Source organism: Mastigoproctus giganteus, chromosome 4, assembly GCF_048544385.1.
Source record: "Mastigoproctus giganteus isolate SK-2022 chromosome 4, ASM4854438v1, whole genome shotgun sequence".
Taxonomy (NCBI): Eukaryota; Metazoa; Arthropoda; class Arachnida; order Uropygi; family Thelyphonidae; genus Mastigoproctus; species Mastigoproctus giganteus.
This window is the reverse complement of record NC_143578.1, coordinates 203,463,350-203,489,940: the sequence shown is the minus strand read 5'-3', so window position 1 is coordinate 203,489,940 and position 26,591 is coordinate 203,463,350. Positions and strand designations below refer to the sequence as shown.

General features: G+C 36.0%; 1 protein-coding gene across 2 annotated transcripts in view; it reads left to right on the top strand.

Annotated features, from left to right (window-relative positions):
- The window catches only part of LOC150087336 (golgin subfamily A member 2-like), a 436,198-nt gene extending 410,753 nt beyond the window's left edge, over positions 1-25,445 (top strand). For both annotated transcript variants that reach the window (XM_090371141.1, XM_090371142.1), the window contains 2 exons: positions 12,380-12,521; positions 24,905-25,445. In XM_090371141.1, the coding sequence (XP_090227267.1) occupies positions 12,380-12,521; positions 24,905-25,119 (357 nt within the window). In that variant the 3' untranslated portion in view covers positions 25,120-25,445. The remainder of the gene's footprint in view (positions 1-12,379; positions 12,522-24,904) is intronic.
- Positions 25,446-26,591: the final 1,146 nt, after the last annotated feature.

The following is a 26,591-nucleotide window of genomic DNA, read 5'->3' as shown; positions in this document are numbered from 1 at the left end:
GTCAGTAAATCAGAATGTCTTATAATGGGGGAATATAACTTCCCAGATATTGATTGGAACTTGTGGGTTGGTCACTCACACACTAGAAAGACTTGTGAATTTATCGGATGATTGTTTTCTACAGCAACATGTTCGACAGGCAACCAGAGAGAGTAATACTCTTGATCTGGTTATCATCAGTGATTATTCATCATTAAGAATTTGTATATAAAGAAACCACTAGGTTGCAGAGATCAGTGTACTGATGTGGGATTTACTTCAAGATGTAACTACAATCAGGGGTAAAGGGAAAAGTTTATGAGAACATCCTTGGATTCAGTGGAGGACTCCTGCAGGCTGGGGATATGCAAATGTTTCCCTAATTCACAAAGGGATGCAAAGATATGCAAATGTATCCCCAGTCCACACTAGTAATTACATACCTGTTAGTTTAACTTCTGTTCCAGGGAAAATAATGGAGTCACTAGTTAAAGAAGCATTGCAGGGTCATCTAGACAAGACTGCAGTAATAATTCAGACACCTCATTGTTTTCTTTTCGTAGCCAGGTGGGCAGCAGCAGCAGTGCATAGCACATGCTTCTAGATTAGACTGGGGTTCGAGCCCGTGACCATCAAATACGGAGGATGCGAAAAGGTCAGGGAATGACCACCTAATGACATCCATAGTTGCTAATGCTCCTAAAAACCAAATAACAAACAAACAAACAACCTCATTGTTTTGTTAAAGGGAAATCTTGTCTGACCAATTTGATTGAATACTATAATGTGGTCACAAAGGAACTGGATGCAAAAAATAATTGTAATATCATATACAGTAGACTCTCAATTTTCCGGGATAGATGGTAAAAAAAAAATATCCTGGTTAATCCAAAAATACAGTAAGACCCTGACATACATTCCAGGATTTCTTACATAAGTCGAAATTTACGTAAATCGGGGATGACTAATAAATTATAGATACTATATCCGTGATATGCCAAAACTACAAAAATCACATAATATTCTCAGGAGAATGAAGAAAAAAGTATAGTTATATATTTTTAAATTAGGTAGTTGATATATTATTTACATATTTTTAATTAGTTCAATTAAAAACTTTATCTGGGAACAGCGGTGAAATAGCTGGAGTGGCATATAAGAAAACATAAAAAGAAGAAAAAAACGCATGTTATTGTACAGTAAAAACTGATATATATTTCATAGCCTTGGTTATTATAGTTGACTTAATTGGTGCCGATGCTTCACCACTTCTCGTATTCTGTCTTTCTCCTTTATTATTGTGTTCACCGTTGACCCTGACAAATCTGAATTCCGATACTTGTTAATGTTTGACCATTTTCAAGCATCCTTATTTTAATTTTCTAATCCGAGTCAGTTGCTTCAGTTTTTTGATAGATTTACTAGTACTGTCACTTATTCTCTTTGTTGGCACCATTATAACGGTCAAAATGAAATTTTCTGTAAAGAACTTCACAAGGTTAAAGCGAAAACTCACTATTATCACACCATGCAAGCTCACATTTCACTAAAACACATTTCTGGAGGTCACCGCCATAAAACAATAAAAAACAATTGGCACTTTTCGGGTTATCGGGCTTTCTGTTAGTGCAAGTCATTATAAATGGGTAATAAACTCAATCGTTTTGCATTTGTGATAATATCGATAGCTGGAATTGTGTGGGATTTTATGTTATTATGGTGAAATGTGTGTTCCTTTCACTGAAATCTTCAGTCATATAAAAGAAAAAACCTAAATAAATTAAGAATCTTCTCTTCATTCCTATCGTGTTACTCCATATATTGCTTGTGCATGCCGTGATCATCGTTATTGATTGCTTATTATTATTATTATTTTGCTGTTTTAAATTTTACAATCCTAAAAAAAAAAAAAAAAAATTGAGTGAAAATAAATAATGTAAGTTCAAAGTTACGTAAGTCTGGGATTTCTGTATCCAAAAATGTTCAGCAACCTACGTAAAAAATATGGCGATAGGTAAAAAAAACTTGCCACTCAAGTTTTTCTCATGTCTCACTCGCATGTCCAATACAGTACCTCCCTTTATTTTTTTTTTTATCTTGATTTTAAATCTAATAACTTCCCTTTATTACAATGTTGCATATGGTTTGGTCACCAACATTATAATGGTTCATTAAAGATTTAACAGATGCACCTTTTCATCCTGAAAGAGGCCTCTGAGGTTGGGAAAATTCATGTCTAGGAAATAAGTGAACTCATACACCAACCATTAAATGAATTTTACTGTAACTAAAGTTTTTTACAAATAAATATCAAAAAACAAATTATATAATTTACAATAAACTGGTGGCTGTATATTACAGAATGCTAAAACTATAATACAATCATTTACTATAAAAGCGCTAAAAAAGCTTTCGAGAAAGTCAGCTCCCTTCCTCAACAGTGATAAAAACCTTCCTGCAACATATCCTTATATAACAGGCTCACGGTACCTTTACACGTGGTATCCCTCGGCGCATGGGCAGAACCGGAAGCAGAAATGGCTCGGGTACGTGGCAAACAAAATCGTTCATCCGTACTTAGGACAACTGCTTCAAAAATAGGATGTATACGCATACCTCTGTCTGTATTCATGGTATTCTTACTGGATGAGCCACTCTGTAAACCCTCTAGCCACTTACGCTCCCAGTGCCCATGCCGTGGTCCACAATAATCATGTCCTCTGGGGAGATTTGATGCTGCTTCTCCCAAAAATGCTCGGCCACAGCAGACTTATTATAATCAGCAGTTCTTATAGCATTTAAATGCCCCCCCCCCAGACGATCCCTGAGCCGTCGTTTTGTTTCCTACACATAGCAGTCCCCACAATCCGGCCATTCTATTCTGTATACAACTCCACTACTGAGGTCTTTTGGTATACGGTCTTTCACCTGGGGCACAGCCTCCGCCCGGGAAGCTGTACACAGCATGTCTTATAACCCCGTAAAATTCTCGTCAGATGCTCAGTAAGGCCCAGATAGTAGGGGATGTGTGAGGTGGCTGCCGGAACGAACGGCTCCCTATGTTCAGACACTCCTCTACTATATCTGTCCAGGATCCTCTGGGGGTATCCGCATTTTCTGAGGTCTGACGTGACATGATTAATTTCCTTTTCTTTATCCTCAGAGGTGGTACAGTGTGATCCTGCTCTATCAAATAGAACTTTTACTACACTGCTCTTATATTGTCCAGGTTACAAGATAATAATCTCCCAATTACTACTTTATAATGCTGCTTCTTCTTGCTTATTTAAAACTTGCAAAACATCTGTCTATACCTATTCTAGTTATTATTTGAATTTTATGATTTTTGGTTGATTTTTTTTATTTTTATTTGAAGTCTTGAAGTGTCCCGGTTAATCTGATTCAAGTAAATTGAGAGTCTGCCGTACTTGGATTTCAGGAAAGCTTTTGATACTGCTGCACATGGAAAACTACTGTACAAATTAGAGCAGTAAGGCATTAAGGGCAAGTTGCTACAATGAATAAAGAGATGGTTGAGTGGGAGACAACAGAGAGAGTGGTAATCAATGGAAACTGCTCCCCATGGACTAATGTTATTAGTGGAGTCTCCTAGGGTTCAGTGTTGGACCTATTGTTGTTTTGTATATTTATCAGTGATAATGTTCTAAGTTTGCAGATGATTCAAGGGTTGGCAGGGATGTTAATGACAGTAAAGACAGTATGCTTCTGCAAGAGGATCTAGAAAAGTTGAGTAGATGGGCTGAGAAGTGGCAACTGAAGTTTAACATTGACAAATGCAAAGTACAGGTAGCAGTAACCTCAGAGAAATGTACCACCCGTGTGGTACTCCACTCAGGGTAGTGGAGAATGAAAAAGATCTGGGGGTAATTGTGCAGTCAGATATGAAGTTTTCTGAGCAGTGCAGACAGACTGCCATCGCAGGTCATGTGGTCTTGTCAATGATATACACAAATTTTGCTACCAAGAATAAGGAAATGATAATCCCTTTGTATAAGGCAATAGTCAGGCCACACTTCGAGTACTGCGTACAGGTCTGAAGGCCTCATTTTAAGAAGGATGTAGAGTTGCTAGAACAAGTACAGAGAAGGGCAACAAGATTGGTAAGAAGAACAAAGGGGGTGCTCTTACTAAGAAAGGCTAAAGTTCTGTAAATTGCCCCATCTGGAGACTAGGCACCTGTGAGGTGATCTGATCGAGGTGTATAAGGCTTTGGGTTTGAGCAGGTGCAGTGCTGATGAGATTCTTCCTCCTGCTCAGATTACAAACCTGAGGGGGCATAAATTCAAATTGAGCGAAGACAGTTGTAGAACAAATGTGTGGAGATTTTCTTTTATAGCCAGCAGGTAGTTGATTGCTGGAACAATCTTCCAACTGTTGTGGAAGTTGAGAGCTTAAATAAATTTAAGGAAGAACTGAACAAACATTTGGAGCGTATGGATGGGTGAAATGGGATGGTGTTTTTTTTTTTTTTTTTTTTTTGGCTGATGCTCTATAAACTTGCTCTCTTGCATCATATACCTCAACTAATGATAATGCTAATATAAAATGAACAAATATCCTAAGTGGTATTATATTTAGATTCCTTAAGTTCGTTGTATGCACTGAGAAACCCTTTTGAAGTTTCTCAATCTGTCATCTAGAAAAAAATTAGACACCATATCTATACTTGTTGAAGAAATGAAATACGTATGTTTTGATTGACTGCTCAGACATAGTGGAATCTCAGACAGTGAAGTAGCTGACAACTAGGTTTGCCTCAATATCAACTAATAATGAAAAGAAAGTGTCATATGAATACTTTAAGAGGATAATATGAAACAGCTGCAAACACCAGTGGCAGCTAAGCTGGCAAGGCCAGATGCACTTCTTCAGCCCTAGCTCTCAAGCCAGAAAGCAAACCAGCAAGAAGTCACAGTATCTCAGCTATGAACACATGTTACCAATGCATGTCTTCTCTGAGCTGATGATACAGAATCACATCTGCTGCATGTGTGATCCTTTACTTACCACATCCTTGCAGACTGCCCAGCTTATGAACATGCTCTCCAAGCAGTAGAATTTCCCACACTTACATCACATGAATCTTACACTATTATGTAACTCCTAAGTAATAACATTCAAGTGTAAAAAATTCTTTCATTCCTGAAAAGAATTGAAATGTTCAACAGTCTACTAATATATCTAGATGACAGCACTTTTACTACACATCCAACTGCAGCACCTTAAAAAAAAGGTAACACAGTTGCAAATGTACTCAAAACAACCAACCAACCAGCCAGCCAGCCAACCAACCAACCAATAAACAAACAAACAAACCCGAATGCAATATTCTTTTTTTATTACTACATGTGTTCATTATGATTACAAAGATTAATTTGGATTACAAAGACTATCACCAGTGCTCATGTACGAGTGGCATTAAACTAACGTAATGCTGTAGCATTAGATTTCTATTACTCCAAGCCAACAGCATGTTTGCAGATACATAACATGCATACTAAAATAAAAGCAACAGGTAGAATGGAAGTGTTTGCTCTGCAAGATGAACATTATAATTTTATTTTATTTTTTTTATTATTATTTTTATTTTTTTTTTTTATTATTTTTTTTTGTTTATAGTATACTTAATGGAATTTTGCTTTACTTTTCAGAGTTCCACATCTGCATATGTATTCCTTGCACATTTTTTTACAGAATTTCAAATAAACTTATATCCCATTTAAAAAAAAAAAAAAAAAAAAAAAAAAGGCACAGACCCAAATCAGGACTCATGGCTGGTATCGTGTTGGGCCTTGAGTTCCAGTCCATGGTGTATGCACCGTCCTAAACATCAGTTTTGAAATTGGCCACCATCTTGCATAAAAATAAGTTCTGTTCATTATTCCACTGCTATACTTGTGACCAGATGAACATCTCGACCATATATTCTGATGCAACATATCCTCTTGTGTCAGAATAAGTTTTCTTGTTTCCATTTATTTTGTCACAAAGAAGATATAGGCCAGTGAATTGTTTCAATGTCATTCTGCACCAAACTGTTGTTTTCTGCCTGCAGTTTTTTTCATCTGCCTTGAGACTGTCAAAAATATTCACAATCTTTGGCATTATCAAAATGAAATTCACATTAATTCCTTTAACTTGCTGATCATAAATTCAAATCAATAATAACTTTTCTGTTAAGAGCAGAACATTTTTTTTCTGGTTCTTAAACAAGATTATGGTGAACAGATGCTTATTGTGAGCTGCTAAAGGACTTTGTTATTAATTAAAAATTATTGATTTTTGTTATATTTTTGCATAAAATTAATAATGCGCTTATTACTTGTGGTTATCTGATAAAGTTAGTTAATTTGTGGTTTACTTGTTTTTCAAAATTGCTTAGAAAATGAAATTTATAGTTTGCCACCATTGTACTATATCAATATAAAAACAGTATAGCTGCCGTTGATTATAGAACGTTATAAATACAATTTAGTAGTATTCTCTATAATTCCATATGTATATATTATATTAAAGTCCATAAGTGTTTATTAAGTCCATAAACTATAAATAATGTAATGTATGTAACATAATCTAAAATAGTATAGTTTGTACTGCTATCAAATAAGCTGGATTAGTGTAGTTATTTTTTTCATATCTCTTAGTTTTGGGTGGTAATTTTAAATTTATACTAAAATCATATCTCAGACCAGAGCAGGAAAGCAACAGGTTCAAAGTAGTGGGAATGATTTCCTTCAGCAGAAAACTTTCAAAGTCGGTGCTCCTGTAAATCAGGACTATGTTACGTGCATTATTTGTTCCCTATCTCCAATGCTAACTTTTGCTGGACATGATACAGCCATAAGGGATGCCTTTGTCCATGTTCATTACAAAGAGCAATGGGAAGTTGGGACAAATTCAGCATTTTAATGGGTGTTTGAGCTTGCTCTGGCAATAGACAATATGACATCCACATCAGAGATCCCTGGTCCCAGAGGATGTAGCTATAGATGGTGACTCAATTGTTAGGGAAATAGGGTGTGGGGAGGGGTGTTGAATCGAATAAAAAGAAAGTGGAAATAAGAAGGTAGAAAAGTGGGGAAGTAGTCTAGTGCAGTCAAAGGTAGCAAAAGGGAGATAGAAGTTAATATATAAAATATTCATAATAAGAAATAAATAATTACAAATTAGCAAAATAAGGTTGTTGCCACACAGCTTACAAAACTAGTCTCTCATCAGGTGTCAACAGCCAGGATTGCAAGCAAAATAGCAACATGTGTCTTCATTTCTGATGAAAACCACAAGCCAAAGGGTAAAAAGTATAAACATAAACATAAATAAAAATTAGAATAAAATTTTGTTACCAAAAATAAAAATGACAAGGATTAAAAATTAAAATGTGGGGGGGTTTATAAAATAGCTTGTGAACTTTTACATTTGATGCTATGAAGGTGAGAAATTAAATCTGGAATTGATAACAGAAATTTCTAGAGACATCACAATAGTGGCACCTGTAAATAAATTTTCAACGAGAATTCAGAAATTTCTAAGAGTAAAAAACATCTTGTGTTAACATAATAATAGAAAAAATAACTTATTGTAGAGATATATGTGAGGGAAAAGGGAGTAAAACACTGTATACAAGATAAACTAAAACTAAAAATGCACACTAATGAACTCTAAATATAGTTACACGACAGTGGCACCTAGTGATAAAAATTTTTAAAACTAGAATCTAGAAATTGTAAATAATATATAGTACCATCTGGGAGCCTGAAAAAGGTAAACGCAGCATAAAAAAAATATTCTGTACATCACATAGAGACATCATACTAAATGTTAAGTGGTCATAAACTATTTAATTTATGCTATTTGCATAATGTACAAGCCTAGAGTGAAAATTGTGAAATTAGGACAAAAGTAAGATATAAGCAGATATAATGTTGACAAATTAGATTGAGTAGGATAAAATGTGGAAGTATTATGTAACTGAAAATATTTCTTATAGTAAGCAAAGTTACAAATTAATCCAAAAAATGGGTAATTTAGACTGGCACCCGGCAGTAATGCCAAGGCCAAAATTGTGTGAAATACCTCAATGCCATCCAAAAAAAAAAATTATTGATAAATCTTTAAGTTAATGGATTTTTTAAAAAAAAATTGTGGTTGATTATGTTAAGAGCTTTATGAAAATGATAATTTAAATAAGATTAAAGAATTGCCAACAAGAAAAAAATTTTTAAACTTGGAAATAGTAATATTATGGTTATTACATATGGCAATTCTAACAGGTTGGGAAGTAAATGACATTAGAGTGGACACTATTAGAAATATTGAAAAACCAATGGAAATAATTAGCAACTTAAAAGTTGAAAGCATCTCTTTTATTATAAAGATAATTGAAGTATGATCATTAACATTACTAATGTTTATTGATATTAGTTTTTGTATCATGTACTCTATTCAAGCAATAACATTTTGGCAATAGCATTAGTAGAGGCATACGATGCAAGAAAGCAAGCTTATACAGCATCAGCCAAAAAAAAAAAAAAAAAATCTCCCATTTCACTCATCTATTTGCTCCAAATGCTTGTTCATCTAAGCCTTAAATTTATTTAGGCTATGAACTTCCACAACAAAAGATGGAAGTCTGTTCCACCAATCAGCCACCTGCTGACTAAAGGCAAACTTCCGCCCATCCATTCTACAACTGTCTTTCCTCAATTTGAATCTATGCCCCCTCAGGTTCTTAATCTGAGCAAGAATCCCATCAGCATTCAGCTTGCTCAACCCATTCATGGTCTTATACACCTCAATCAGATCACCTCGCAGGTGCCTACTCTTCAGGCACTGCAGTTTGCAGAACTTAAGTCTTTCTTGGTAAGAGCACCCTTTTGTTCCCCTCACCCTATTTAGGTCTAAATAATTAGCTGTGTTGTTACAAGAATTAGTTTTTTCTAAAGTAAGCTCACGAGGATATAAATGGCCAAAATCCTTAATAAAGTTTGGATAATCGATTATGCAAAGGTCATCAATATACATAAATAACAGGAAATTTCTCTTCCTCGAGTGTTGGTTGAGGAAGAGAAATTTCAGACCAGTAAAAGATAAATTTGCAATAATACAAGAAGCAGGACTACCAGTGGAAGTACCCTTGATCTCTTGATAGATCTTTAATAACTATGTTTTTGATAGACTATCAAAAACGTAGTTATTAAAGACACAAAGATTAATCAAATTGTTCCAGAAAGTGATGTACAATTAATAAAACATATTTGTGGTAAATTTCTGAAAGAACAGGTTTTAAATTAGACAGATTTTTACTAGTAAAGAGATTATAGAAAGCAAAAACTTGAATATCCTGTATTTTAGTATATTTTAATGTTTCCAAGACAGGTTTAAGTAACTGTTTTAATATAATTCCATGAAGGTGAACATTACTATTTTTAAAAGAAGTAATAAATCTGAATTTGATAGGTGTTTTTTGAAACTTTGGAATAAAATGTACAAAGAGAAATTTAAATTGATTAATATTTAGTTTTAATTTCTTATTTAAACTAATAATTTTTTTGCGATAATGTTAAGAGAGGATGGCACCAGTTTAATATCACTTTCATGTATCTCTTTGTTTAATGTATCAATTTATAAAGCCTTGCATATAAAGGCATAGTTGTTGGAGGCTTACCTTTGCATAATAACAAAATGCTTGTGTATTTCTTGTAACTGTTTTTTGATTTTAGAAAAATTGTAATATCTAATAGGATTATATGCAAATTTAGAGTATACTTTGGAAAAATGATAGTCTAAGTTTTTTATAGTGACCCTCTTTTCAACATCCCAACACATTATAACATCCTGTGTCGTTGGCCCGGCCAATTTCTCATTAACCTAATGCTGTTTTACATTCATTATAACAACATTAAAAAAACAAAAGGATTTCCTTAAATTTCTACAATAAATTTCTAATAACAACCATAAATTTTCTACCTCTTAACCTGAATTTTTACTTTTTGATTACAAGATTCATGTTTGTGCATCGAATGGGTATTGAAGAAAGTTAAAGTTCAGATGGATGGTACCAGAAATTTAAGACTCGTCATGGCCTGTCTTTCAGAAAAGTGTGGCAGAAGTGCAGCCATGGCTGCTACAAACAAATGGAAATGCCTTAAATATATTGAAGTAACTGACGTGAGAATCATTTGTTAAGATTTCACACTCTTTTCTCACAGTGTAGTAATTTCATTAGGTTGAGTGTAGGTTTATTGGTATGGCTCTAAGAAAGTGTTCAGCTTTGCCAATCGCAAATAAAATTAAGATTTTACAAGCTGTAGATAATAGTGTGCATTCTAAAACTGACATTACCAAACAGTTTGACATTCCTAAGAGTACTCTGTTCACTATTCTAAAAGATCAGAAAAAGATTGAAACTTTAGAGAAATTTGCTACAGTGGGTAGGATTCAAGCATGAAAGCAAAGTATCTGGTTCTTGAACAGGTACTTTTGGAATGGCTAATGATGACTCATGCAAAAAGTGTTCCCGCAGATGGATGTTAATCTTTTAAAAGCTAAGGCTGAATCATTTGTGCATCGAATGGGTATTGAAGAAAGTTAAAGTTCAGATGGATGGTACTAGAAATTTAAGACTCGTCATGGCCTGTCTTTCAGAAAAGTGTGGCAGAAGTGCAGCCATGGCTGTTACAAACAAATGGAAAGAAAATCATTTAAAATATGTTTTGCTGACATATGACCACAGTGGCATCTTCAATGTTGATGAAACTGGGCTCTTTTTTTTTTTTTTTTTTTTTAATTGCTACCAGATAAAATACATTTAAAGGCAAGAAATGTATTGGAGGAAAAAAGGCTAAACAATGGATTACCATTCTCCTAGCATCAAACATATCTGGCACAGACAAGCCCTCTCTTTTAATCATTGGGAAATCCCAGAAGCCTCAATGCTTCTAAGTTTGAAGACCTTACTGAATATGTATCGAGTAAATCAAAAGGCATGGATGCACAAATCTATGAAGAATAAATCAGAGACTTAGATCGCAGGATGAGTGAGAAAATAGAAAAATTTTGCTGTTTGTCAATAAATGCACTTCTCAGTATCAAGTAAACGACCTATGAGAAATCACTGTTGGGTACCTACCACCAAATATGTCAGTTCTTCAGCCACTTGATCAAGATGTAATCCAATGTTTAAAGAAAAAATATCAAAGAATGCTATTAAACAAAATTGTGCTGTGCTGTCTTGAAAGCAAAATTCAATGCAAAATCGACATCTGCATAAGATGAAGTATGATGAATGATGCAATGTGTCAAGTTTCACTTGCTTCTTCCTCTATTAATTGTAAAGAACAGTCTGATAATAGGGAATAAATATTTGAGTATGCACGTCATCACCTAAACTTACAGGAAAACTTAAGCTTCAAAGATTACACAGAAGTGGATGCAGACTTGAATCTTTCAAGACTTGCACGAATGAAGGGGAACTCATTGCAGATGTAATGGAATCTTCTGAAATTTCTTGTGATGAAGATAAGGAACCTACTGTGGCTGAACAAGAGGTTTCAGTGAAAGATGTTCATCAAGGATTAGAACTTGTACATTAGAATAGCAACAAGATTAATGGGGGAAACAAAAGTGTGTGCTCTTACTAGGAAAAGCTTCAGTTCTTCCAATTGCAGCATTTGGAGACCTAGGTACTTCTGAGGGGGGGGGGGGAATCTGATTTAGGATTACACTTTGAGTGAATTGAGTATTTTAACAATTGTATGTTATTTTATATTTTATCTCTGTTTCAGTATTTTATGTATATATTATTTATTTATTTCAATAAATTTATTTTAACTCAGTTTGTCAGTCATCGCTAGAAAATTTTGTGATATGCAACCCACAGCTCAAGCCCTGTTTTCCAGTAATGTAGGTTGTTATTATTGTTGTATAATTTGCAAGATATGGGCTGGGAGAGGCTACATGAACAAATAACCTTGAATTACAAAGTTTAATAAAATTTTAGGGCAGAAATCCTCAAAGTAAATAAAATTTGAACAGTGATATTGTTTAGTACAATTGAATCATTACGGCATAGTTGGCACTTCCATAGCCAGGTGGGAAGGAGCAGCAGTGCATAGCTCACGCTTCTTAATTAGACCGGGGTTCGAGCCCGTTACCACCAAATACGGAGGATGCGGAAAGGTCAGGGAATGACCACTGCATATATCGGAGCAATATGGCCTTAGTTGCTAATGCTCCTAAAAACCAAAATAACATAACATACGGCATAGTTGAATTTTAAGACAACCAAAATTTGTATGTTAAGCATCATTTTCATATTATTACATAATTTACATTGCTACATGGGTTCATTTTTTGTTTGTTTCTCATATAATATTTTCAGAGCAAGTTAACTGAGCTGCAGAAGCTTGTAATTAAGTTATTGGAGGACAGAAAACAGTTTCAACAAGCTGAAAGCATGTTCCTTGGAAATAGTCCAGAAGCCATAGAACTAATATCCAGTGAGGTGAAAAATCAATTGGAAGGTTGTATTTTTTATGCTACAATATATATATAATAATTATTATTTTTCAAAATTGTTTCTACTTAACTACTAGATTTAGCTTGTATAATTTTAGCAAGAGGAATTCATATGAATTCCAGTTAAGAATATTTCTAGTTTACAAATTAGCATTAGCATTAGCATTAGCAGAGGCATATGATGCAAGAAAGCAAGCTTACTCAGCATCAGCCAAAAAAAAAAAAAAAAAAAAAAAAAAAAAAAAACACCCACTCCCATTTCACCCCTCCGTTCGTTCGAAATACCTGTCCAGTTGAGCTTTAAATTTGTTTAGGCTATCAACTTCAACAACAAGTGATGGAAGTCGGTTCCACCAACCAACCACCCGCTGGCCAAAGGCAAATTTCCGCACATCTATCCGACATCCGTCCTTCCTCAATTTGAATTTATGCCCTCTGAGGTGATTATTCTGAGAAAGATGAAGAATCCCATTGGCATTGAGCATGCTCAAACCATTCAAAGCCTTATACACCTCTATCAGATCACCTCGCCGGTGCCTAGTCTCCAGACTCTGTAATTTGCAAAACTTAAGCCTTTCTTCGTAAGAGCAACCCTTTGTTCCATTTACTAATCTTGTTGCCCTTCTCTGTACCCGTTCCAGCAGCTCTACATCCTTCTTGAAATGAGGCCTCCAGACCTGTATACAGTACTCAAGATGTGGCCTTACCATTGCCTTATACAAGGGAATAATCACCTCCTTATCCCTGCTAGAAAAATTCCTGTATATCATTGACAAGACACCATGCGCTACTCTTGCAGCTCGTCTGCACTGCTCAGAGAACTTCATATCTGCCTGCACAATTACCCCCAGGTCCTTTTCATTCTCCACCACTGTCAGTGTAGTACCGCAGAGTTGATACGTTGCTCTGGGGTTACTGTTTCCCATATGCAGCACTTTACATTTGTCGATGTTAAACCTCATTTGCCACCTCTCAGCCCATCTGTTCAACCTTTCCAGATCCTGTTGCAGCAGCATAGCGTCAGTATTGTCCTTAACGACCCTGCCAACCTTTGTATCATCTGCAAACTTGGACATTAAACTTGATATCCCATCATCAATATCATTCATAAACACCGAAAACAACAACGGACCCAACACTGAACCTTGAGGAACTCCACTAATAACATTAGTCCACGTTGAGCAGTGTCCATTGATTACCACTCTCTGTCTTCTGCCACTCAACCATCCCCTTATCCATAGCAGCAATTTGCCTCCAATGCCACACTGCTCCAATTTGTGCAGCAGTCTTCCATGTGCAACAGTATCAAAAGCCTTTCTAAGATCCAAATATATAATATCAAAGTTATTCCCTGCATCCAGTTCTTTTGTGACTACATCATAGTATCCAATCAAATTGGTCAGGCAAGACCTGCCCTTAACAAAACCATGCTGCGTCTGAGCTATAACTGAATTCTTGTCTAGATGATCCTGCAGTGCTTCTTTAACCAGTGCCTCCATTAATTTACCTGGAACAGAAGTTAAACTAACAGGTCTATAATTACTTGTGTCAGCCTTTGATCCTCCTTTGTGAATTGGGGTTACATTTGCACATCTCCAGTCTATGGGCACCTCCCCTGAGTCCAAAGAAGCTCTCGTAATTATGGCTAGGGGTTTGCATACTTCCTTTGCTGCCTCCTTTAATATAACTGGATAGATCCCATCCACCCCAGGTGCCTTTTTTATGTTTATCCTCAACAATCTCTCCTCCACTTTCCTCTCAGTTATTACAAAATCATCCAGCTCACTGCCAATGTTTACTTTACCTACATCATTCTCCTTCCTGAATAACTCCTCATGCGTGAATGTAGATGCAAAATACTCGTTTAGATACACTATATCCAAAATTGCCAATCATTCTAGGATTTACAGTTTCCATTGTAAGATAGCAGGCTAGGTCACATGTCAGTGATTCGGGAACGAGATTATCTGGGTGCAGTCGAAGTTATTATGGCTCCATCTAATAGAGAAGTTTTACTTAAATTTTTACAATTTTATTGACTTAATTGGCATTTATATTCTTAGATTATTTTGAACTTAGAGATTTTGCGGGTTATAACTTAATATCGGTAAAACTTGTACTGTTTGAAACTTTCTGCCATTGTGTAGTAGCGATACGGAATAGTGTAACATACATCTCGAACTTGATAACATAAGGTATAACATAAAACTAGATAGTGTAATATGTAGCACTGTAGTAGGAATCTGTTATCTTAGTATAGTATTGGCAATTAATAAATTAAATTTATAAATCTTTTTAATTTTAATTAAATTGTTTCTTGGACTTAGGGGAGGTACCCATAGACTGGAGATGTGCAAATATAACCCCAATTCACAAAGGAGGATCAAAGGCTGACACAAGTAATTATAAACCTGTGAGTTTACCTTCTGTTCCAGGAAAATTAATGGAGGCACTGGTTAAAGAAGCACTGCAGGATCATCTAGGCAAGACTTCAGTTATAGCTCGGACACAGCATGGTTTTGTTAAGGGGAAGTCTTGCCTGACCAATTTGATTGGATACTATGATGCAATCACAAAAGAACTGGATGCAGGGAATAACTTTGATATTATATACTTGGATCTTAGAAAGGCTTTTGATACTGTTGTACATGGAAGACTGCTGCACAAATTGGAGCAGTGTGGCATTGGAGGCAAATTGCTGCTATGGATAAAGGGGGAGAAGACAGAGCGTAGTAATTAATGGACACTGCTCATCGTGGACTAATGTTATTAGTGGAGTCCCTCAGGGTTCAGTATTGGGTCCATTATTGTTTTCTGTATTTAGAAATGATATTGATGATGGTATATCAAGCTTAATGTCCAAGTTTGTAGACGATGCGATGGTTGGCAGGGTTGTCAAGGACACTACTGACACTATGCTACTGCAACAGGGTCTGGAAAGGTTGAGCAGATGGGCTGAGAGGTGGCAAATGAAGTTTAATATTGACAAATGTCAAGCTGCATATGGGAAACAGCAACCCGAGAGCAACGTATCAACTCTGTGGTACTATACTGACAGTGGTAGAGAATGAAAGAGACCTGGGGGTGATTGTCCAGGGAGATATGAAGTTTTCTGAGCAGTGCAGACGGGCTGCAAGAGTAGCTCATGGTGTATTGTCGATGATATATAGGAATTTTTCTAGCAGGGATAAGGAGGTGATTATTCCATTGTATAAGGCAATGGTCAGACCACACCTAGAGTACTGTATACAGGTCTGGAGGCCTCATTTCAAGAAGGATGTAGAGATGCTGGAACGAGTACAGAGAAGGGCAACAAGATTAGTGAATGGAACAAAGGGGTGCTCTTACAAAGAAAGGCTTAAGTTTTGCAAATTATAGTGTCTGGAGACTAGGCACCGGCGAGGTGATCTGATAGAGGTGTATAAAGCCTTGAATGGTTTGAGCATGCTCAGTGTTGATGGGATTCTTCCTCTTGCTCAGAATAATCACCTGAGAGGGCATAAATTCAAATTGAGAAAAGACAGATGTAGGATAGATGTGAGGAAATTTGCCTTTAGCCAGCGGGTGGTTGGTTGGTGGAACAGACTTCCATCCATTGTGGTGGAGGTTGATAGCCTAAATAAGTTTAAGGCTCAGCTGGACAGGTATTTTGAACGAACAGAGGGGTGAAGTGGAAGTGGGTTTTTTTTTTTTTTTTTTTTGGCTGATGCTGCATAAGCTTGCTTTCTTGCATCAAATGCCTCTGCTAATGCTAATGCTAAATTGTCTTTAGTCACTCTCCACCATTTAAGCATAAAGCATTGTGTCCTGCTGATGCGTCCATTTACCTCTGCAACCGCAGCACCACCAACTGGTGTAGAATGTGTGTAGAAGTAGAGTTCATTCAGCTAACTGCGAAAAACAAACTAAACTTCTGATTAAAGACTAGTTATAAATTAAAAACTTTACTTCGCTACTCTCTCCATATCTCATTACTATAATTCTTTTTTTTTAAGGCACATTCACATATATCTATCTGTGTTAAGTGCCTTTTGTCTTCACCATGTCTATCCATCCAACTGTAGGTAGCAACTTGACTCCCAGTGGATAGATTTTCATGAAATTTTACATTTGGGCCTCTTAAAAATATTTGTCAAGCCATCCCAAATTTCATTAAAATCAGACAAATATAAATAAAAATAAAAATATAAATATAGCAATTATTTCTTTTTTTTTTTTTTTTTCCATACAAATTATACTGAAAAACGAAACTAAAATTAAATGTAGTTTTAATGCAGCATTGTTAGCTTTAAACAGTCTGTGCATGCTTCACTTGTTTTCTGGAGAGATACATATGGAGAGAGAAAAAGAAAGAATCAAAAAAAAAAAAAAAAAAAAAGAGTAAATGAGAGAAAAGATTATTATTAGCCATATGGTGCAAGGAAGCCTGAGGCTTTTGCTGCACCAGCCAAAAAAAATTCAGAGAGAGAGAGAGAAGGGTTTTTGGTGGTTCCCTTCTATTTGTTTTTAGGCACATTCACATATACTTATATGTTACATGCCTTTTATCTTCACCAAGAAATAGAAAGGAATCACCAAGAAAGAAAAGAATGATGATATCCAGCTGAAGACATTGGGTGTGTCAAGCCCATACTCACCAGCTGTGAACCCCTGTATCGTAATTAAACTGAATGTTTGAAAGTTTGTAGAGCATAAACAAATAGTTTTTTATTAAGTGTTCTGTATGGTTATAATCAGAATAAGAATAGTAATCAGAGTAAGAATAGTACACTATATATGTATTCATCATACAAAAATTATTATTATTATTATTTTTTTTTATGTGAAAAGTCTAAAAGGTATTAGAACTTATAGTATTTCTTACTCTTTGAGGGTTAAGATTGATAAGATGAAGAATATACTTGTTGACAACAGATGTGTATTTCTTTAGATTTTAAATTTCAAGAAATGCAAGTGATGGGAGGTTGTTCCAGAAAACAAAAGTTGAAGGAATAAATAAGGAAGAATAAAAGTTGGTTCTGTGAGTGTGAAGCTGGACAGTAAAAGGATGCTGACTGCTTGTGGCACTTATTCGGACTGGTTTGGAAGAGAGAGGGAGAATTATAGAAGCCAATTCAGAAGAACAATGCCCATCAAAGTATCCAGAGAAAAAGCATGCAGCAGAAACAGAACATCCAGAGAAAGAGAGTGGAAAGATTTTATAAAAGATGGGTCAAAAATTAACCTACTTGCCCTCTTTTAGAAGTCTAGAAGCCTGAGAGATGTTATGGGCATGCCACCCAAGATGTGTGAACAGTATTCCACGGTATGGTGGATTTGAGATTTACAAAGAGTGAATAACTGTTTAGAAGAAAAATAACACCAAGAGTAAAAAAGAAAAACCCAGTTTTTTAGAAGCAGAGGAAACAATTCATGTGCTTATGCCAAGAGAGATTAGAAGTTGGGATAATCCCTAATAGAGATATTCAGTCTTGTCTAGAAATCTGAGTGTCGTCAAAATATAAGCATAGGAGCAGAAGAATTCTGTTTTGCAAGAAATAAAACAGGACTGAGTTTTAGAATGATTGAAATTAACTAAGTTGTCTTTGTCCCATTGGAGAATTACCTGTAGATAAGTATTTAAGCAATTGGTAGTGGATGTTGGAGAAGTTGAAGCTGTTTGTATAGGGCAAGGTTTCTCGAACTGGAAGGTGGAATGCAATGTGCTATCATCAGCAAAATTATGGATAGGATTTATGGAAAGTGGAAGGTCATTAATATACAAAACAAAAAGAGTGGGAGAAAGAATTTACTTAACTTTACTATGGAGCGATTAGTGGAGTTAGCATTAGCAAGGGCACATGATGCAAGAAAGCAAGCTTATATAGCATCAGCCAAAAAAAAAAAAAAAAATCCCTTATTTCACCCATCCCCTCACTCCAAATGTTTGTCAAGTTTTGCCTTGAATCTATTTAAGCTATCAACTTCTGCAACGACAGATGAAGTTTGTTCCAGTGATCAACCCCCCTGGCTAAAGGCAAACTTCCTCACATCTATTCTACAACTGTCTTTCCTCAATTTGAATTTATGCCCTCTCAGGTGATTATTCTGAGCAAGAGGAGGAATCCCATCAGCATACTCAAACCATTCAAGGCTTTATACACCTCAATCAGATCACCTCGCAGGTGCCTAGTCTCCAGACACTGTAATTTGCAAAACTTAAGCCTTTCTTCGTAAGAGCAACCCTTTGTTCTCTGTTCACTAACCTTGTTTCCCTTCTCTGTACTTGTTTAAACAGCTCTACATCCTTCTTAAAATGAGGCCTCCAGACCTGTATACAATACTCAAGGTGTAGCCTGACCATTGCCTTATACAAGGGGATAATCACTTCCTTATCCCTGCTAGAAATATTCCTATATATCATTGACAAGACACCATGAGCTACTCTTGCAGACCGTCTGACTGCTCAGAAAACTTCATATCTGCCTGCACAATTACCCCCCCCCCCAGGTCCTTTTCGTTCTCTACCATTGTCAATGTGGTGCCACAGAGTTGATATGTTACTCTGGGATTACTGCTTCCCATATGCAGTACAGTCAGTCCTCGTATAACACGTGTTTACACTACATGAATTCGATCATACACGATTTATAAATAGGGGAACGATATCTTATATAACACGAACCGAATTCGCTTATGCATGATTCGCCTTTGTGTTTACAAGAAATGGCAATCGGACCGGAATCACCCCAACTGAACACAACATGATAGGAATGAAGAGAAGATTCTGAAAATGTATTTGTTTTTTATATCAGTGAAGGGGAAACACATTTCACCATAACTTAAAAACCAACACAATTCCAGCTATCGGTATTATCGCAAATGCAATTAGATTGAGTTTACTACCAGTTTATAATGGATTCCACTAGCAGAACGCAACTGGAAATTGTTTTTATTGTTTTATGGTAGTAACCCCTAGAAATGTGCTTTAGTAAAATGTGAGGTATTAATAGTGTATCTCTGCCTTTACGGTGTTGTTTACTGAGTTGCTACACGCGTGCAGCTTTGTTTATGTGTATCAAGCGTGCCTCCTCGTTTTGTAATTGTACTTTATTCCTTAAAAATGAGTGAAATACTTAAAAGGTGTGAAAAGGAAGTGTCCTGGTGAAGACACTGCAGATTCAGAGAGAAAAAGAAAAGCAACATCGATAAACAGAGGCGGGACTGGGTCAAAAATTCTTACCCAGGAAAATTTATAGTGGCCTCATACTAGCGTTTATGGCCAAAATCACACCGGCCTCTGTCCCACCCGGATTTCCCCGGTAAGGTTTATGGCCAGTCCGCCTCTGTCGATAGAGAAAAAATATGAAATTGTGAAGCGCTTTGAGCGAAAAGGAAGGCTGTGTGATATTGCACGTGCTACAGGCCTAAATGAGGCAACGCCGAGAATTACAAAAAATGCAGAGAAAATTTTTAAAAAATTCATAGCAGGAACAATTTAAAGTGTAATTAAAATTCATTAGATTAAGACACAAATAATTGGAAGAGATGGAATCTCTTCCAAATCTAAACAGCTGTCATCTATTTGTCAAATGACATTAGCAATATTTTATTACGCAATAGTCGTAATAAAATCCTTAAGTATTTTATTACGATTATTTATTGTGTGTGGTAATGTTTTGGTTACAAATGTGTGTTCAATCTTGGGTGGTCGGCGCCTAACCCTATTTTTCCCATAGGGCCTGTTGTTTTTATTGCACGATTTTGCATTGCACGAGGGTTTCTAGGAACACAACTATCGTGCTATACGAGGACCAACTGTACTTTACGTTTGTCAATGTTAAACTTCATTTGCCACCTCTCAGCCCATCTGCCAACTTTTCTAGATCCTGCTGCAGCAGAGTACTGTCATTAGTGTCATTAACATCCCTGCCAACCTTCGTATCATCTGCAAACTTGGACATTAAGCCAGATATACCATCATCAATATCATTAATAAATACAGAAAACAACAATGTACCCAACACTGAACCCTGAGGGACTCCACTAATAACATTAGTCCACGATGAGCAGTGTCCATTGATTACCACTCTCTGTCTTCTCCCTCTCAACCACCCCTTTATCCATAGCAGCAATTTGCCTCCAATGTCACACTGCTACAATTTGTGCAGCAGTCTTCCATGTGCAACAGTATCAAAAGCCTTTCTAAGATCCAAGTATATAATATCAAAGTTATTCCCTGCATCCAGTTCTTTTGTAACTGCATCATAGTATCCAATCAAATTGGTCAGGCGAGACTTCCCCTTAACAAAACCATGCTGTTTCCGAGCTATAACTGAAGTCTTGTCTAGATGATCCTGCAGTGCTTCTTTAACCAGTGCCTCCATTAATTTCCCTGGAACGGAAGTTAAACTAGCAGGTCTGTAATTACCTGTGTCTCCCTTTGATCCTCCTTTGTAGATTGGGGTAACATTTGCACATCTCCAGTCCATGGGTACCTCCCCTGAGGCCAGGGAAGATCTCATAATTATAGCTAAGGGTTTGCTTACTTCCTTTGCCACCTCCTTTAATATAACTGGATAGATTCCATCCACCCCAGGTGCCTTTCTTATGTTTATCTCCAACAATTTCTCTCCACTTTACTCTCATTATTACAAGATTACTGCCAGAATTGAATACATCTCTGGCATTCCCATCCCTGAATAACTCCTCGTGTGTAAATGTAGATCCAAAATATTCATTTAGTTTGTTAGCTACCTGAGCAGGATCATCAACAGTTGAACCATCGATATCAAGTGGACCAATCGGTTTCATCCCCTTCCTTCTAGAGTTTACATAAGTAAAGAACTCTTTGCTGTTTTTCTTTGCATCCTTTGCCAAAGATTTCTTGTAATCTACCTTTGTCTGCCTAACCTCCTTTGTAACTTGGTTACAGACCAGCTTATATCTATCATAGGCTTCTGTGTCACATGTTAATTTATGTATCCCATGCATTTTTCTTCTCTGTCACATGTCTAATTGGTTCATCTGACATCCATTTAGGCCTAAATCTTGAACAATATTTCTTTGTTGGTATGAAAAGCCTAGTAGCTTCCAAGATTAATTCCTTGAATGCTTCCCATTTTGAATTTTCTGTTGGTAACATCATCAGTTGGTCCTGCCGTATAGAATTTAAATACTGTCTCAGACCACCATAGTCACCTTTACGAAAGCAAAAATCCTTCCCTTTACCCTTGATGGTAGTTACCTCTTTGAGTAAATCCCACTTCAGCACACTGTGATCACTGCCACCTAGTGGTTCCTTTATCTGCAGATTCTTGATGCATGAAGAATCACTACTGCTAATTAGATCAAGAGTATTACTCCCTCTAGTTGCCTCCCGAACATACTGCTGTAGAAAACAATCATCCAATAAATCCACAAAAGCCTTGCTAGTGTGTGAGTGACCAACCCACAAATTCCGGTCAATCTCTGGTAAATTAAAATCCCCCATTATAAGACACTCTGATTTACTGGCCCACTATTTATTTGCACAATTGCTCATTATACTCATCAGATTCATTTGGCCTATAACACACACCTACTCTCATTTTTCCTTTCCAAGTGCTTATGTCACACCAAACAGACTCAACATTGCATTGTCCACCAACATCAATTGGATGCACTTCCTTAAATTTTGTGTTTCTTAACTAACAGTATAACCCCTCCTCCTTTTCTGTCCTGTCTATCCTTTCTGTACACGTTGTACTCCCCGAATTCCAGTTCTGCATTGCTTATGTATGTGTGACACCACAGTCTGTGTGCAGAGCTCCAACCCCTTACCAGAAGAAGGAAAGGGCAAAATGTGCACAAGAAATGTTGACATGCCAGGAAAACGAAGAGCGGTTGTTTACAGTTAGTCACCCTGGATGGAACTTGGATCTGTCACTATGATCATGAAACTAAACAATGAAAACATGCAGAATACCCCCCCCCCCCCACACACACACACCAAAAAAAGTCAAATGTGCAACCAAGTGCTGGCAAAGTGATGCTGTTAGTTTTTTTCGATCAGCATGTTGTAATACTAACAGATTATCCTCAAAAGGGTTGTACTCTGATGGCAAAGTAATATCCAATCTCCTCATAAAGCTACATGCTGCTATAAAAAAAAAAAAAATACTGAGAAAGCTGTCAAAAGGTGTGCACCTGCCCCACAATAATGTCACATGCTGCTTATTCCCCTGACCTTGCACCCTTGGGTTTTTCCCTCTTTCCTGCCGTGAAGTCTTTTTTTCATGGAAAACACTTTTCTACTCATAATGAGGTGATTTCTGCTGCAGTCATGGTCTGAACAACATTCAGAGACTTCTACAAAACTGGCTTGCAGAAGTGTATTGAGAGGTTGCAAAAACGTGTCATTTTTGTCTGGTGATGTTGAAAGTGTCTAATACATGGTGTTTGTTTCAACCCGCATTCACAAATCTTATTTGAACTGTCTTCGTATATCCAGCTCCTTGAGATAAAACTCTACAATACACCTGCATCCACACTACTCAGACTCCCTCCAGTCACTATCTGACAGAGTAGAGGCAGTGAGATTATGCAACTAGGTGATTCAGATGCCTCTTAGACAGTTACCAATAGGTTCAGTCCAGTGGACTATCTAGCAGCCACCCTGAAAACACCGTTTTAGAGCTGTATCCTTGAAATTTAATATTGAATCTCACCATGATGCCCATCATAACCTCAAAGACATTAATCATACTGCATGATGAGAGAGATGGGGGTCACTAGAGCTTTGCTCTGGAGACTAAACATCTGTTTTACTCCTTCACATCTCCAATAAGCAAAGTTGTCTTATTACACCAGTTAATGAAAGTCATCTATCACATTGCCTGGTAAAACAGAGGGTTAGCATTCCTCAGTGTGGTGTGGAGTCGCAACTTGACCCCTGCTTATGTTGATTCACGTCGGGTTTTATACCCAGGGTTACTAACAGCCCTACCATCATGAAGATGCAAGCAGAGGATTTGGTTGACACATAATGACTGAACATTGCTGAAATTTGGCAATGTTCAGTCTTCTGTATCAACCAATGTTCATGTAACACTCGGGTTCACTTAACTTGAATGTCACCTGAATATCAGTTCCATCAGCATTTTAGACTCGCAGTAGTAAAGCTCACCTTGTCATACCTGAGAGAATGTTTGTGACAGCCTGAATGATCATATTTGAACAAGATCAATCAAAATCACAGAATGAAATATTAGAGGGGATTCAATATTAGAGGAATTAATTCCAGATTAAATATTAATTCAGGGAACATTGTCAACTTTTCATTTTCTAATAGTGAATTTTCATAAGACTGATTGATTGTCAGGTTTCAGCAGTGCTGATTGTGAAAGCCATAACATTTTATTTAAATAATTCTTGTGTTAAAAAAAAAAGGTACTCTTACACATTTAAGATTAGATCCTAAAGAAGAGAAATTTTGGTGACAGAATTTTCAGAGATGTTCTCTAAGTAGAACTTGTTCAGAAAATCAGTCCAGCAAAGATATTGGGTGGTCCATCCAGTCGTAATAGTTTATCACAAGGTACAATAAATAAGTTTTTCTTTATATACTTAAACTACCTGAAATTTGTCAAATAACCATATTAAATTCATTAATTCATACTGAGCTTTCACATCTAATAAAATTGCACCCTTGAAATTATAAGAAAATACTCTAACATATCATGTTAGTCCTTTTTGTAAAGTTATACTGCCCGTATGATTGTAAGTGAAACAACCTTTGTAAAGAACTGGCTAAATCATCCTCATTTTAAAATACCATAGTAAATTCTTTGTAATTCCTTAGTAAATTCCTTAAAATACCTTTTAAAATTCCTTGCATCATCAACAAGTTAAGGATTAACTTGTTGATGCTGCACTGCAGTTAAGGGTTTTATTGTTAACCAAACAAAACCTGAGGATGGTGGAGTCTTATAGAGGAGGCAGGGAGGGAGAATAAGTTAGCTGTATTCTACAAAATAATATGGCGCCTCCGTAGCCAGGTGGGAAGGAGCGCAGTGCGTAGCACATGCTTCTTGATTAGACCGGGGTTCGAACCCGTCACCACTAAATACGGAGGATGCAGAAAGGTCAGAAAATGACCACCGCATATCCCGGGAGCAATATGGCCTTAGTTGCTAATGCTCCTAAAAACCAAACAACAACAAAATAATTATTTTTCATGAAGTGGCTTACAAAGATGAATCCCTGTCTTTTGTCACTTTTTATTTACTTTTTTATTTCTATTTTTGAAGGTTCTACCTTCATAGCTATGAAAGGTTGAGGCAATTTTTTTTTTTTTGATATTTTTAGCATTACTTAAAATAGATGATTCTCTAATACAAATTAGTTACATGTCTGTTTTGTTTTATAGATGTTCCTGATATTTCAAATCCACCTAATGGTATAGAAATTCAAGAGGGCACTGCATCTGCTGCCATTGAGCATTCATTATCTACTGATCAGAGTACTGCCCAAAAGATAATGGAACTCCTGACAGAAATTGGGACTTCAAATCTTGTAGAGAAAACTATTCCAGACAACTTCCATCCTTGCCCTCTATGTTCCGGCAGACTATTAACAGTTTGATAAGGATGTGCTGTCAATTTTTCACACTGAAACTTTTTGAGTGAGTGTCAGGCAGTGTAAATCCTATGCAAATCAAGAGGATGTAGTTTGCTGGTTGCTCTTCCATCAGTCTGTACAGATCATGAACAATAGAGGAATTATTCCAGTCAAGAATATAAACCTAATGCCTTTTCCTGTGATATTTCTTGTACTGACTTTCCTTAGGCACAAGGGTACAAGCTGTTGCAACTTGGCAGTAATGCTTAGTTCAATAGTAGCAAATAATACTGCTCCTCAAAATGTCTGTTGAATGGGGGAAAAATTTATCAGAAAAAAAGTAGTAAATAGTAGGCATATACATTAGTTTTTTAAGATTTATCTGTGGAAAAGTTTTTAAAAATATAAAGCTTAAGAGGAAGTTTTTACTATTTACTTTGCAGTTATCATATTGTATAGCTATATTTTGAAAGTAGAGTATAAGGTCAAAAATCCTATAAACATTAATTAAAAATTGTATAATAATGTAAACAGTGTTTTCTTATTTCCTATATGATTTAAAGTGTAATTTTCTATATTTTTAATGTGCAATCATTTTTCCCTTTTTTTTTAATTATTCAGGGGCTGGCAGCTCTTAAAATTTATTTTACATTGCATGTAGGTGCTGAAGGGTGAAATTATTTTGCAAAGAGAAGTAAAGAACTAAAATAGCTTATGATCAAGTAGTGTATAAAATGATGTTGGTAAATAAGTAATAAGCAAATGCATTGATAATATGTATTTATGTATATAATAGAAAGGGATATTATATGGGCGTTTAGTATTCTGAGAGCCAGTACAGTCATTTTTTTAAAACAAATCTTTTTCAATTAACAGTTGATCTTTAGATGTTAGAAGTGTACACAATGCCATGTAATTTGGTGTAAAAGTTAAAATATTTTGTGAAACTAATTTAAAGCTAAATAAATAAATGTTTTTATTATATTTTTATGCATTTGGTATATGCAGTTGCACCATTCCTAAAATTCTTCAACCAGAACTTTTTTTTTTTTTAAGTTTTGATTAAAAAAATTACATGCTTCAGCACTGTAAATGTCTTGTTACTCACTATCACTCAGTATAAATGTCAATATGAATTTATATTTTTGGTAGTGATTGGTTTAGGGCAGTTAAGTTATCTAAAGTTTTCCCATCTTAGGTAATTAGAAATTGTCAACTGTGGGGTAGCAAATAGTATAGAACAAATCACCAATAATAACCTGCTATATGTGTGTATATATATATATATATATATATATATGTGAAAACATTCTTCTAGTTTGGCTATGTGCCTGCTCAAAGCTCCTGAGGAAGTAGCAAATATATGGCCAAGAGGGAGAATGTTAATTTCTTTAAATTTCTCTAAATCCTCCAAATCCAATTTCTTTAAATTTAACATTAATTTCAATGTGTTACATATAAATATTAATATATTTATATGCATCTATGGTACATTA